Source organism: Electrona antarctica, assembly GCF_951216825.1.
Source record: "Electrona antarctica genome assembly, chromosome: 5".
Lineage (NCBI taxonomy): Eukaryota > Metazoa > Chordata > Actinopteri > Myctophiformes > Myctophidae > Electrona > Electrona antarctica.
In genome coordinates this window covers 22502290-22517962 of record NC_136810.1, presented here as the reverse complement: position 1 = coordinate 22517962, position 15673 = coordinate 22502290, and the positions used below count along the sequence as shown (strand labels likewise).

Here is a 15673-nt window from a genome sequence, read left to right as displayed (position 1 = left end):
GAGCCGTATAACTGCCAGACGCTGGTCGGTGAGTGAAAGCCACAGGTACACAGGTGGTACTAATGATTAAAACCTAGTTGATTCCGTGAGGGGAAACTCTCTCTTTCTTTTCAGCTTCACTCAGCTGATTGCTAGCCTAACGCCTGAACATACTTGAGCGCAGGCGGGGGTTAAGTATGTATATTGTATACCTGACCTTCCTCTGACGTGTGCGTGTGTACGTGTGCGTGTGTGTGTGTGTGCGTGCGTTGCAGGCATTCTGTGGAACCTGTCCTCCAAAGACAACCTGAAGGAGAAGCTGGCGAGGGAAACTCTGCCTGAGCTGACGGAGAAGATCCTGGTCCCTCTGGCGGGCGAGGACGACGAGCCCATTCAGCACAGTGCCTCCGAGGCCGACATCTTCTACAACACTACTGGATGTCTGAGGTAAGACCGGGTGTGGTATACGGTTCAGAGTCCCACTTCAGGAAAGATGAGATGTATTTAGGACAATCTCCAAGCATAGCTTTATACAAGAACAGGTTCCAATGCCGTTCTATTCTTGTAGGAATCTGAGCTCGGTGAATGAGAAGACCCGGCAGCAGATGAGGGAGACTCACGGCCTGGTGGATGCTCTGGTCACCTACATTAAAGGAGCTCTGGAGGCCAACAAGGCAGAGGACAAGGTATACGATCCAGATCCAGATCCGTCACACGGTTTAGTGTCAATGTCCTGGACAACCCGTTACTGATGTTTTAACTGATATTTTGTCTGAAACAAACAAACATGCACACGCACACGCACACACACACACACACACACCTAAACAAATTGTGAGCTTACAGTAGTCCTAAATTGAAAATTCTGAATATGTGTGTGTGTGTGTGTGTGTGTGTGTGTGTGTGTGTGTGTGTGTGTGTGTGTGTGTGTGTGTGTGTGTGTGTGTGTGTGTGTGTGTGTGTGTGTGTGTGTGTGTGTGTGTGTGTGTGTGTGTGTGTGTGTGTGTGTGTGTGTGTGTGCACAGGGCGTAGAGAATGCAGTGTGTGTGTTGAGGAACCTGTCCTACCAGCTGTACAGCGAGATGCCCCCCTCGGCCCTCCTACGTCTGGAGGGTCCCACCAGGGCCCAGGACACCTTAGTCAAGTCCGACGCCATAGGATGCTTCACCCCCAAGAGCCGCAAGGCCAAGAATGTATGTGTACCTCCATTTTATCACCACTAGACCTGTACGTGCCTGTCGGCCACCGGCCTACTTGAGAGCGATGCAACTTGGGAACCTAATAATACCCGCTGTCAGCTTGTCATAGCACCCGTTTGCAATTTACAATTTACAATTTAGGCATTTAGCAGACGCTCTTGATCCAGAGCGACTTACATTAGGCTTTTAAACTATCTGTCTGTGTCCCACATGGAGATCTCTGTATTTGTCTGTCTGCCTGTGTGTGAAGAGTGCAAACTGACTGTGAAAAGTGGAGTGGTTAAGTAATCAATTTGCAGGTGTGGGGTTGCCATGGCAATCAATTGGCTGAGGCAGAGGCTTGCACAGGTGAGGGGATTTAGGCTGATTTGGCCCACTCACTGGCAGAGCCTGACCAGAGCCTTTTGGGGTGGTTCTGGAGAACCGTGGGTCCGACCGACTCAATAACCGGGCACTGCACTCCTTGTGGGGGTGTGGAACGCGTGTATCGAATGTGAAGTCGGTGGGTCAAACGGTTCTCGTGTTACGTGCATTACAACCGCACACACACGCACTCAGACAGACAGAGATGTGGCGCATTTATAGTAGGATTTAATCCTAGTCTCTAGTCTCTATACTACCTCCCCCTGGCCAGCCGGGGCGCCTGATGGAGGTGAAAGGAACTACAATTTACAATTTAGGAATTTAGCAGACGCTCTTAATCCAGAGCGATTTACATTAAGTAAGAACAAAAAAGCATGGCAATGCATCACATACATACAAAGTAGTTATCATGAATCATACGTAAGCTAAGAGCGTAACAGTGGAATATCTATATAATGGAACTATGCATGTATACTTTATAGTGCTATATCTACATAAAAATGCTATAAGTCTACATAAAATGCTATCTAAGTCTACATAAAATGTCGGGGCTAGGGCAAGTAAGTGCTAAGGCCATGATGGAGTCTGAAGAGGTGGGTTTTCAGACTACGGCGGAAGGTATCTTCATCAAATATTTTTTCAATATCAATAAACTACACATCATTTGAAAGCTTACATTCTGTACTTTCATAATGTGTAAAACAAATAAATAAAAAAAGAAGCGGAGAAAAATTCTCATTCTTTATTTAAACTTGTGAGGTGAGAATAAACTGTAAAGTTATACTATTGTTGAGTTGGAGAGATTTGGTGATTCAAATGATAACGCTGTACTCATGCTCCATTTTACGATTGCGAAAATAGCAGATATGTAACTCACAAGAGTCACAATGTGTCACATCCGCAATGCGTTGTTGTGAGCTTACAGATCAGCTATTTCCGCACGATGCCATGATACACAACAGCTAAGTGTGAGTTCAGTGTTGATGTTGACAGAAAATTCCAATTTAGTTTTAGTCTTTTGAATCAAACGTCCTCTAGTTTTAGTTGTGTCGACTAAAATTAATTTTTGGCGGTGCTTTGATGTCGTCTTAACTTCTGATTTTACATTTGGTTGCATGCTGGAAATAGCCAATCCACAAGCTCACAACACGTCGTGGCGTGACATGTTGTGAGCTTGTAGATCTGCTATTTTCAGAGCACAACCCGAGCGCAACCGAACACAACATGACTTGTCTTTTAGTTCTACTGGATCTCGTCTAGTTTGTATTTGTTGATGAAATTGTCAATATGTTTTAGTCATAGTTTTAGTCACTGTAGCTTAATTTGTTTTTGTCAGTGAAAACCCACCTCTTCAGACTCCATCTCAGCCCGGCCCCGTACCAGAGCCATAGCCTCGACAACCTTACAGGCATATGCAAAGACTCAACTTACTGTATGTAACTTACTGTAGATAGCATTTTATGTAGACATAGCACTCTATAGTATCTATACGTATAGTTTCATTTTATAGACGGATGTTAGGCTCAGCTTGCTCATGATTCTTGATGACTATTTTTGTATGTATTTGATGTATTACCATGCTTTGCTCTTGTTTACTGTAAATCGCTCTGGATTAACCCGTTCAGTGCACTCGGTGCGTTGTCGTTCAAAAATCCAGTGCTCTGCGCACCGGGTGTGCCGAGTGCCCGCACTGAGCGACCCTACCCTGAAGCTGGGGTTGTCCGGTGTGAATCGGTGTGATTGCTCACAGCTGTGGTCGTTCGTAAATAAGGCACATTGAACGCACTCTGTGACATCACCGCCCACCACACTCAACAAACTGACCACATTCCCGGTGCGCATTTCCGAACGCACCCATATTCAGATGGGGGTCGGCGGCCAAATACATTTAATCTTAGGGGTCTTTGACATGAAAATGTTTGAGAACGACTGACATAGTATGTCAGGTTTTTCCGAAAACTGTCAGGATTTAGAAGACATTTGTAGAATCGTTCCCAGGTCAAAATGGGTTAAGAGCTAAATGCCTAAATTGTAGTCGACAAAAAAATCAGGCTGGTAGTTTTTTAGTGGGTGAAATGAACGGTGTGGCTGCGTTTTCAGAGGAAGAACCAGGACGTATCCACGTTCACGGAGGTGGCCCGCGTGCCCAAGGGCGTGGAGTGGCTCTGGCACCCCCAGGTGGTGGGGCTGTATAACCGAGTGCTGAAGCAGTGCGAGATCAACGCCACTACCAGAGAGGCGGCGTCCGGAGCTCTGCAGAACATCACCGCCGGGGACAAGAGGGTGAGTAGCATTAGAGATGGGCCACTGAAAGAGGGTGAGATGATTAGAGATGGGCCACTGCAAGAGGGTGAGATGATTAGAGATGGGCCACTGCAAGAGGGTGAGATGATTAGAGTTAGGAAGAATGTAGGAAGTCCGCACACCGTTCTTTTTAGTCTTTTGACTACTCTGATTACCTTCATTGCAAAGACAGCTTGTCGACCTGTGTGTGGACTTCCTACCTTCTTACTGTGTGTATATTTTTGTCCTGCACCCGTCAACATTTTTGAGATGTGCGTGCTTCCCGTTTGGATGTTCTCTCATGATTAGAGATAGGCCACTGCAAGAGGGTGAGATGATTAGAGATTGACCACCATATACTATACATCACTGTTTATTGTGATGTATACAGCCAATCTACAAGCTGCACATCCACACAGCCTCCCCCCCTCTCCACAAGGAGGGACAAAGGAACCAAAGCATTATGGTCAATTCACCCTTTGTCAAGTCCCGCCTGTGGTTGTGCCCCTCTTCGCACCCATTGGTTGCCGTTTCGTGGTTGGACAAAAATCCTCTCTCTCCATCCACTACCATTGAAATAAGGTGTTTTTCATATTGATATTCTGTGCTTTTAATTCTTATTTTAAACTTGGTGTCAGTAATTTTTTCCAAAAATGATGTTTTAGCAAATTCAACATAAACAAGGCGGAACCAGGGCGGAACAAGGCAGAAAGAGCCTGCTGGTTAGTCAGTCAGGGACCAATCAGAAGGCTGACAAAGGGTGAATTCAGCAATCCAGTCAAACCCTAGTCAAACACACATACTTCATTATGTTTCTGACCACAGGGTGCAAATGTCAAATTGTGCTACTGTTATCTACTACAAATACTATTAACATTGAGTGACTGCAGTTTCTTCCAGCGGAAATGAAATGTCCCTTCCATGTTAAAGTATTGACCTGTACTGACCTGTAGTTCCCCTGTGCCCCCTGTAGTGGGCGTCGGTGCTGAGCCGCGTGGCCCTGGACCAGGAGCGCATGCTGCCCGTGTTGCTGGACAACCTGCGCACAACCTCCGACCTGGAGCTGCGCTCGCTGACAGGCTTCCTGCGAAACCTGTCCCGCCACGCCGCCGACAAGAACGACATGGGTAGGTGTTTTTTAACCCGTTTTGGGGGGCGGGAACCCCTTTTGGTGTTTTATAATTTAGCTATTGAAAAATAGCAGATCTACGAGCTCGTAGCGCGAGTGCCGCGCTACGAGCTTGTAGGTCTGCAGAATTCTACAGAATTCATGTTGATCTGACCTCATTAAACCCTGTACACTCAAGACACGACTCCATATATGGCCAGACCTCATCAACCCATGTACACTCAAGACACGACTCCATATATGGCCAGACCTCATCAAACCCTGTATACTCAAGACACTGCCCCCCGCTGCCCACCCTTAGATCTCCATATATGGAGCTGACCTGTTCTGACATTCCATATGTTGATCTGACCTCAACCCTGTACGCTCAAGACACGCTCCATATATGGCCAGTACATAATTCATTCCATGTTGATCTGACCCCCCCGTGCCAAAGCACCAGCACTCGCCCAGCAGTCTGCTGTCACCCAGGCGGATATGTTGATCTGACCCCCCGTGCCAAAGCACCAGCACTCGCCCAGCAGTCTGCTGTCACCCAGGCGGATATGTTGATCTGACCCCCCGTGCCAAAGCACCAGCACTCGCCCAGCAGTCTGCTGTCACCCAGGCGGATATGTTGATCTGACCCCCCGTGCCAAAGCACCAGCACTCGCCCAGCAGTCTGCCGTCACCCTGACAGATGCGTGCACGCGACCTCTGTCGCTTCTCTCCCTCAGGGCGTTTTACTGGTATAGATATTCTATTGTTAGACAGAGGTTAGGTTCTTAGCTTACGTATGAGTCTTGATGACTATTTTAAAAAGTGTCTTACCTAGGGATGGAGCTCGATAACCGGTACCCGAGAAATTCCGATAACAAGCTTATTGAGTACCCGTTATCAATAAGCTTTGGGCTTATTGAGTACCCGTTATCAATAAGCTTTGGGCTTATTGAGTACCCGTTATCAATAAGCTATGGGCTTTTTGAGTACCCGTTATCAATAAGCTTTGGGCTTATTGAGTACCCGTTATCAATAAGCTATGGACTTATTGAGTACCCGTTATGAATAAGCTATGGGCTTTTTGAGTACCCGTTATCAATAAGCTTTGGGCTTATTGAGTACCCGTTATCAATAAGCTTTGGGCTTATTGAGTACCTGTTATCAATAACGCTTTGGGCTTATTGAGTACCCGTTATCAATAACAAGCCTGTTATCGAGCATAGCAGCCCATGACGTCATGTTAAACAATCAAGACAAGAGGCGATCAATAAATAAATGTAATCATCCATCCTGGCACAAACATGTCTGTCTAAAAGTGTATTGATACCTTCTAACCAGCGCTGCCCGGGGAAACACTATTACACTTTTAAAGGGATGGTGCACACATTAACCAGTTTCTTTTATATTATTCTATTAGTAAAAAGGTCAATTGCCTTCCATCTGTTAGACAAGTTCTGTATTTGAAGGTAAAAATAAAATACTGGTTCTGTTCAGGATTTATTGTCTCCCGTCTTTCCACAAAATAATAGAAAATACTCGATAGTGGGCACGATAAGGACCCGGCTCGATAAGCCTGATCGATAAGGTGATCGTTATCAATAAAAATGATACGAACGAGCTTACCTATTATCCATTTTGTTTGTTTGTCTAGCCACCAAGGTGGTCAACAACCTGGTCACTCTGCTGCCCAGCGACGGCCAACAGAAGGACCCGTCCAGCGATGTCGTGGTCAACATCTGCGGCATCCTCAACAACCTGGTCACCGCCAGCGCCCTGGCAGCCCGCGACATCACCTTCTTTGACGGCCTGGCCAAGCTGGTGGGCATCAAGAACTCCCACGACAACAGGTGGGTCAGGAGTGGACGCTGGTTCCACAGTGTGCTGTTTTTAATTCACATTATTAAAGATGGAGAGCCGTGATTTTGTCCCCCCCCCCAACACCAACTCGGTGTTGGTGTTGGCTGCCCTCCACAATTTCCTATCCAACATCAGGTTCTTGAGCTCTGCAGTGTTGTCAGCCAAGCTGTCGCGCCGCAGCATTAGAGTAATGTTAACTCCATAGACACATACAAAACACCTGGGGGTCTATTAGAGTAATGTTAACTACATAGACGTATAAAAAACACCTGGGGGTCTATTAGAGTAATGTTGACTCCATAGACACATACAAAACACCTGGGGGTCTATTAGAGTAATGTTAACTCCATAAACACATACAAAACACCTGGGGGTCTATTAGAGTAATGTTGACTCCATAGACACATACAAAACACCTGGGGGTCTATTAGAGTAATGTTAACTCCATAGACACATACAAAACACCTGGGGGTCTATTAGAGTAATGTTAACTCCATAGACACATACAAAACACCTGGGGGTCTATTAGAGTAATGTTAACTCCATAGACACATACAAAACACCTGGGGGTCTATTAGAGTAATTTTAACTCCATAAACACATACAAAACACCTGGGGGTCTATTAGAGTAATGTTAACTCCATAGACACATACAAAACACCTGGGGGTCTATTAGAGTAATGTTAACTACATAGACACATACAAAACAGAAAAAGTACAAAAAATCACGGCACTCCATCTTAAAAAAAAAACAACCAATCCATAAAATTAGAAAACAAATGTTTATGAAGTAGTGAAACAGTACCCTAGTTTACTGTATTCTGTATTTGGGACGTTGGTAACCAGAGTCCCTTGAATGTCCATTAATTCTCCCTGTACCACTGTCTGGACAGTACCACTGTACTGTACCACTGTCTGGACAGTACCACTGTCTGGACAGTGGGCACGGACAAATAGAACGTTGTTTGAGTGTTGACGAGACGTTTAAAGAATTCATAAAGCTGCAGTAGGCTGCCGCGGAAATTTGTGTGAATCGGCGCTAATCTAAGGGTACCTACCCTAGGGGACACGGGGAGATCATGTGAGGGTACCTACCCTAGGGGACACGGGGAGAACATGTGAGGGTACCTACCCTAGGGGACACGGGGAGATCATGTGAGGGTACCTACCCTAGGGGACACGGGGAGAACATGTGAGGGTACCTACCCTAGGGGAGAACATGTGAGGGTACCTACCCTAGGGGACACGGGGAGAACATGTGAGGGTACCTACCCTAGGGGACACGGGGAGAACATGTGAGGGTACCTACCCTAGGGGACACGGGGAGAACATGCAAACTCCACACAGAAAGGCCCTTTTGCTAAGCTCCCAGTAGGCGGGAGGTTGTCTTTTCTAAGTAACATGCTATCGAAATGGCATTTGAACCTTTGCCATACAACTGTACATGTGCTGTGTTTAACACTGTATATTATTAATTATTATTATTATGTCTTCTATCAGTGCTGGGAGGGTGAAAGCAGCCAAAGCAGCTGCGACAGTTCTCTGCAACATGTTCCAGTACAAGAAACTACACAAGAGCTACAAACAGGTGAGAACCTTCCATTTGGTTCCATTTGCACACATAACCCTTTTGGTGTTTTAAGCATTATGTTATACTTTAGCCGTTGATCTACAAGCTCTACAAAATAGCAGATCTACAAGCTCGTAGCGCGGCACTCGGTGCCGCGCTACGAGCTTGTAGATCTGCTATTTTTTTAAAATCGTGAAAGTATGGCGCAAATCTTTGAATATATATATTCTTTCAGAGCGAACGTTTTTAAGTAAAATGTTTGCTTCTGGGGGGTGGGTCCCTGGAACTACATATTTTCAGATGGGGGTCGGCGGCCAATTACATATATTTTTGGGGGTCCTTGACATGAAAATGTTTGAGAACGACTGACATAGAAACATGGGGTTTTTCAGAAAACTGTCAGGATTTAGAAAACATTTGTAGAATTGACCTCGGGTCTAAATGGGTTAAGCTAGACGGTTGTCCTCGGTAAGATACAGCAGGACTGAATAGACTATAGAGCGTCGCAGTCCCGCCCCCTCGAGAGACCCGGAAAAGAAATCCCCGTTCATTTTCCTCATAGACTTTTCAGAAAGTATTTATTTAAAGACGTTTGCGCCACGGACAAAGCCAACTCTTGTCGTGACAAATCATGACAATAAACACAATGTTTTGGGCCAAACAAAGAATTAGAAAGTAGGAAAAAAACGGCAGGTTACAACACTTTTTTGGTTTGCTTTAAAGGTCTTTAAATAAATACTTTTTGAACTGTCTATGGGGAAAATGCATTGGGAATTATTTCCTGGACCTGGTGTCGTCATGAAAGGGGGCGGGACTGCGACGCTCTATAGCATTAGAGGGATCCATAGTCTCGCGTGGCCAGACTGTTGCCTCTCGCAATTTTCAAAGGTTTCCGTCATACAGTCTGGAGCAACGGAAGCTCTGACCATGAGTAAAATATAAATGCTTCCGTCATGCGGTCTGGAGCAACGGAAGCTCTGACCATGAGTAAAATATAAATGCTTCCGTCATACATTCTGGAGCAACGGAAGCTCTGACCATGAGTAAAATATAAATGCTTCATCATACAGTCTGGAGCAACGGAAGCTCTGATCATGATCAAAATATAAATGCTTCCGTCATACAGTCTGGAGCAACGGAAGCTCTGATCATCAGTAAGCGATAAAGCAGAAATGAAGCCTCCGCAAATGTATCCCAATATAAATAGAAATCATCTCAGTATATATAGCTTGTTGCTTAGCAGAAATGTAAATACAAATAAAATAAAATGTAATGATATTTTAAATATATATTTTCGTGAACAGAAATACTCGGGTGTAGTTCCAGACTCTATAGCATTCGGAGATTGTGGACTAGTTGTCTGGCTACGCACTACAGTGCACACAAAACAACTGACGTTGTTTTGTGTGCACTACAGTGCACACAAAACAACTGACGTGCACTACAGTGCACACAAAACAACTGACGTGCACTACAGTGCACACAAAACTTGGTACTCCAAGTTCTTTATAAGTACAAGCACACACGCACGCACGTAAAACATGCGCACACGCACACACACGCGCGCACACTTTTAAAGCCAAGTGTTAAAACTTTCTCTTCTCTGTGAATTCTGTGCCACGCCTTTGTGTGTGTTTGCTGCGTGTGTGCACGCTTGTGTTTGTGTGTGCGCACGCTAGGAGAAAGCAAGATGGGAGGTGCTGGGCAGGGCAGTTTACATTCCACATACTGTGTGTGTGTGTGTGTGTGTGTGTGTGTGTGTGTGTGTGTGTGTGTGTGTGTGTGTGTGTGTGTGTGTGTGTGTGTGTGTGTGTGTGTGTGTGTGTGTGTGTGTGTGTGTGTGTGTGTGTGTGTGTGTGTGTGTGTGTGTGTGTGTGTGTGTGTGTGTGTGTGTGTGTGTGTTTCTCATTGGTGGATTCCCTGCCTCGCCCACCTATTGGGCTGGGTGGGCACGGCCAGGTAGAGTCATGTCAAGGCGTGGCTCCTCTCGGCGCACGCACACACACAGACACACACACACGCGCGCGCACACACTCTCTCTCTCTCTCTCTCTCTCGGCTCACATCTCCTTCCCCCCCAGAGAACAAGTCCCGACAGACCACACACCTCCTCCATTTCAGTGCTGGAAACATTTACTCACATGTTGTACTTAAAAAAGTATCAATACTCACAATGTAGAAATAATCTGTTACGATTGATTAAGTCCTATGTCCAGAATTCAAAGTATTGGTGTCAAAATGTACTTAAGGTACCGAAAGTATACTCTTTTATGCAGAATGTCCCATTTCAACTTTTTTTTTTCTTTGTCTTTTACAGAAAGGCTTCACGAGACCAGACTTTGCAGACCTGACCATCTAAATGGTTTACTTCCCGTCTATGGAGAATAATTGGGGGAAAACTACAAACATGGAGGACTGGTGAAAAAAAACTACAAACATCTGACCGTGTGCATTGTGCAATGCTGTCCCCTGCTGGTCTGGAGTGTCATATAATATGATTTAGAAGATTGTGGTCAAAATAATAGGAGAACATACTGGCTACAGTTTTGAGAACCACTGGTCTATACAATAAACACAATGATAGATTAATTAATGTAGCGATGGAGTCTGGTAGGAAACAGATATGTTGCACCTTAACTGTTTTTAACTGATCTAGTTTAAACACTGTATGAGTGGATTCAGGAATCGCTCTCTCTCTCTCTCTCTGTCTCTCTCTCTCTCTCTCTCTCCTCTCTCTCTCTCTCTCTCTCTCTCTCTCAAAGCACCCTGGGTAAAGTGCTGTAACCGGTTTAAATGCTAGCTAAGCTAAATGCTAGCGTATGCAGATGTATTTACTGCTGAATGTATTACGTCTCCATTTCTGCTGGTTCTGCCCCTGTTATTACAATCCTTCTAATCTATTATTCTCCATGTTTTAACTTTTGATGTTTTTTTTTTGGTTTTTATCTCATAAGTTAATGCCCTCCTTACTCATACAGTGTCACACAAAAGTAGCAAAAAAATGAAAATGCTTTGAATATTGTCCCGTGTATAATGCCAGCATGGTCGGACGCACTAACAGTCCCACACGCAGTATTCGAACACCCTAACCCCAAACAAACCCTAACATAACCCTAACCTCACACGGAAGCCATGCATGTGTCTTAACCGGCCACGCATGGCGGAAACCACGGGTGAATCTTAACCGGCCACGCATGTGTCTTAACCGGCCACGCATGTGTCTTAACCGGCCACGTATGGTGGAAACCAAGGGTGAATCTTAACCGGCCACGTATGAGTCTTAACCAGCCACGTATGGCGGAAACCACGGGTAAATCTTAACCGGCCACGTATGTGTCTTAACCAGCCACGCATGGCGGAAACCACGGGGGAATCTTAACCGGCCACACATGGCGGAAACCACGGGTGAATCTGAACTGGCCACGTATGAGTCTTAACCGGCCATGCATGGTGGAAACCACAGATGTGTCTTAACCGGCCACACATGTCTTAACCGGCCACACATGTGTCTTAACCGGCCACGCATGTGTCTTAACTGGCCACGTATGTCAGGAGACACTGGTGAGTCTTAACCGGCCACGCATGTGTCTTAACCGGCCACGCGTGAGTCTTAACCGGCCACGCATCAGTCTTAACCGGCCACACATGTGTCTTAATCGGCCACACATGTCTTAACTGGCCACGCATGTGTCTTAACCGGCCACGCATGTGTCTTAACTGGCCACGTATGTCAGGAGACACTGGTGAGTCTTAACCGGCCACGCGTGAGTCTTAACCGGCCACGCATCAGTCTTAACCGGCCACACATGTGTCTTAATCGGCCACACATGTCTTAACTGGCCACGCATGTGTCTTAATCGGCCACGCATGTGTCTTAACGGGCCACACATGTGTCTTAACCGGCCACGCCTGTGGGACTGTTAGATCAACGTATGCGCCCCAGCGGGGACAACATGTTTCTAAACAGTGCCTTCTCCTCTCTCTCTTTGAACCTAATATCATAGAATGCATATGAAATATTGTGTACGTTTTGTTAGTTTTTGGATAACAGGATTTATACGGAGAGACGGTATGCATTTTAAACGTTTCTAAATGAATGTAAATAATGTATGTATGTACCGTATGGATGTGGTGGATGGACGGCGAGGCTAACATGGCCGTTATTGTCATAGATAAGAGGGTTAATGGTTGGATTTTAATGGTAAATTATGCTTAAATGATGTTTTGTGCTTTTCTGTACAGTCGAGTAGAGCGGGCGAAAGCACTTTGAATTGTCTAGTTGTTTGAAATGTTTTCCTTTTCCTAGAGTCGGCTCTAGAATTAACAGACGGGTCTTCGACGTTTTATGTTTTCATTTCAGTCCCAAGGGAAGGACCCCTTAGCTGGGATGAGAGAGATGAAGCAGGGACCCCCACTACATGAAAATTGTGTTGCAGATTAAAACCCATTTAGGCCTGACGTCGAAATAAATTAAAAGTCTTCTGAAAGAATATTATATTCAAAGATTTGTGCCACATTTTCAAGATTTTTCAAAAATAGCAGACCTACAAGCTTGTGGCGTGCTATGAGCTTGTAGATCTGCTATTTTTCAATAGCTAGAGTATAACATAATGCTTAGTTAAAACAACAAAAGGGGTTCCCGTACAGAATGGGTTAAACCTTTTTTCATAGATTTCAGATAGCCTCATAGACTTTGTTTGGCTCAATTAGCATCAGTGTTAATTGTGTCAGTTAATGTTGTTGATTTGTTAGTTTGTTTACACGTGATCTTTGCTGTTAATATGTTGGATCGGTGTTAATATGTCTTTGCAGACACAACTATCCCACCTGTCCATACTTGCTAAACATGGGCTTGCGTCCAAAATAGCATAACCTACTAAAACGGTATGTGTTCAGAGTCGACGTACTATGTAGTGAGGAAAGTACCCCACCTGGTGGCGAAACTTGGATTTAGCATGCATCTCACAATACTCTTCATTTTAGTAGCTACTATTTCTACTAAGCTTTATATGTGGTTGTTTAACACCCCCCCCCCCCCCCCCTAGTATCTTCCGAGGACCTCCTAGGGGGTCCCGGACCAGTGTTGTTTTTGGCAGCAAATTTTAGTTTTAGTCCTAGTCTCTTGAATAGTCACCTGGAATGCTTTAGTGTGTTAGTCTAGTTTTAGTCGACTAAATATCATAACATTTTAGTCGACTACATCTGTAGTTGATTTAGTCGACTAAAATGTGTTTTGGCGGTCCTTGATGCCGTCGTAATGACCGTTTTTACACATGCTGAAAATAGCCGATCTACAAGCTCACAGCGCGACGCGTTAGCTTGTAGATCGGTTATTTTCAGCATGCAACCAAGTGTAAAATGACTAATAGTGGATCTCTTGTCCACTAGTCCCTGCCTAACATTTTAGTCTAGTTTTTATTTGTTGACAAAATCAACAGTATATTTAGTCTTAGTTTTAGTCATCATGGCTTAGTTTTTATTTAGTCGTTTTTGTCAATGGAGAAAAGGTAGTTGACGAACATTTTCCGCCATAGTTTTAGTCGACGAAAACAACACTGTCCCGGACCCCCTGTTGAAGACCACCTGGTCTAGCAAAAGTTTCATATTGTCCATAAATGTGTCCCGTCTCAACGGCTGGCATTGTGTTTGTTTTCATAGGAAGTGTTTTTTCTAGTGTTATTGTGTGTTAAAAGAAATAAAGGCTGGGTTGAAATCATGCACTTCAATTCATTTAGAGTGCATGTTGCAATATTGGTTCTGTACTTAAAAGGGATGCTTTAGAAAAATAGCAATGATTACTGTTGTAAACACTTGGAAAATAGTGCTTATACAACACCTTTTAATGTAAACGCTTAGTTTCTGAGGGAAAGGATGTATAAAAATAATAATAATCTATCCACAGTAGAGCAGTTTAACTTTTTGCCGTCAGAGCATTTAGGGCTCCATTTTTGTCACCGCTAAACTCCTTATCCCTAAACTTCTTTGCCTTTATTTTTTACTATTTTGCAAAACATTTTTGAATAGTTAAAATGGCCAGTCTACAAGCTCACAACGTGTCAATGTAGATTGGCTAGTTGAACTATTCAAAAATGATTTTCAAAATAGTAAAAAAAAGGCAAAGAAGTTTAGGGATAAGGGGTTTAGCGGTGACGAAAATGGAGCCCCAAGTCTATAAAGTGTTGGGCCTGTTTTGTGCATATCATGGAAATGTTGTTCAATTCATTGAGTTCTGTCAAATGCAGAACTTATTTCACGTGTTGCGATTTATTACTATACTACACTTACAGGTACAAAGTGGAGTTGAGGAATACAAGAAAATATATGAAACGTGCTTTTTAATTGTATACAAAGTATAAATATAAAACATTTGCTTTTTAATTGTATGGTGACAAAGTTGATATTTTTTAACTAATAAAGAGACCAAAGAAAATGCTTTGTTGTCAAGTTTGACACTCTGACCACATACATCTTTATTTAAAAATACAATAAAATAAAATAAACATTTTAAAATGGTTGAAAACAGCCGATCTACAAGCTCACGTGTGGCATCGCGACAGGCTTTGATCTTGTATCGCTTGCTATTTTCACTACTTCACTACTTGTGGCACAAAGTGACTCTAGATCTGATATTTATATTATTTATTTTTCTAAATTTTTATCCCCACGATTTTGCGACCCATTTCTTTCACCCAGTGTCAATTATCTAATGTAAATCCTGGGCGCTACACTTCCTCTGCCAGCGTGCGGGGAGAGCAACGGACTGACCTCATGCTTCCTTCAATGCATGAGGAGTCCAAGCCGCTTCTGTTCACCTGACGGTGGAGAGCTTCCCCTGTTGGATGTAGCGCGTGCGCACCACTGAGTTAACTGTAAGATGAGTTTTTCAGAAAACTGTTAGGATTTAGAAGACGTTATTTCCTAGAATCAGACTCGGGTCTTAACCCATTTAGACCTGACGATTCTACAAATGTCTTCTAAATCCTGACAGTTCTCTTGAAAAACCCTATGTTTCTATGTCAGTGGTCCTCAAACATTTTCATGTCAAGGACCCCCAAAAATATATGTAATTGGCCGCCGACCCCCATCTGAAAATATGTTGTTCCAGGGACCCCCCCCATCATGCTTGGTGTGAACTTCCCTGAATATTGTTCAACTGCTAATGCCCACTGGTGGAGAACTCAAATAAATACAGCATTATTAGGTAAATTATAATAATAATATATAAATACTACATAAAATACTCTAGAGAGTCTAGACAAAATACAATCATGTCGGTGTGTGTTGGTTTGGTTTCCTTCATTCAATTATTAGATTG

The 15673-nt window shown here is 44.0% G+C and overlaps 1 protein-coding gene across 4 annotated transcripts in view; it reads left to right on the top strand.

Moving 5' to 3' along the window:
• pkp3a (plakophilin 3a) overlaps positions 1-15673 on the top strand; it is a 486421-nt gene that overhangs the window by 45687 nt on the left and 425061 nt on the right. For 2 of the 4 annotated variants that reach the window (XM_079502493.1, XM_079502492.1), the window contains 8 exons: positions 255-426; positions 548-665; positions 1005-1172; positions 3642-3824; positions 4798-4951; positions 6584-6779; positions 8290-8377; positions 10676-14790. In XM_079502493.1, the coding sequence (XP_079358619.1) occupies positions 255-426; positions 548-665; positions 1005-1172; positions 3642-3824; positions 4798-4951; positions 6584-6779; positions 8290-8377; positions 10676-10717 (1121 nt within the window). In that variant the 3' untranslated portion in view covers positions 10718-14790. Of the gene's footprint in view, positions 1-254; positions 427-547; positions 666-1004; positions 1173-3641; positions 3825-4797; positions 4952-6583; positions 6780-8289; positions 8378-10675; positions 14791-15673 lie in introns of those variants that run through there. The other 2 variants (XR_013790124.1, XR_013790123.1) reach the window with 2 other exon arrangements.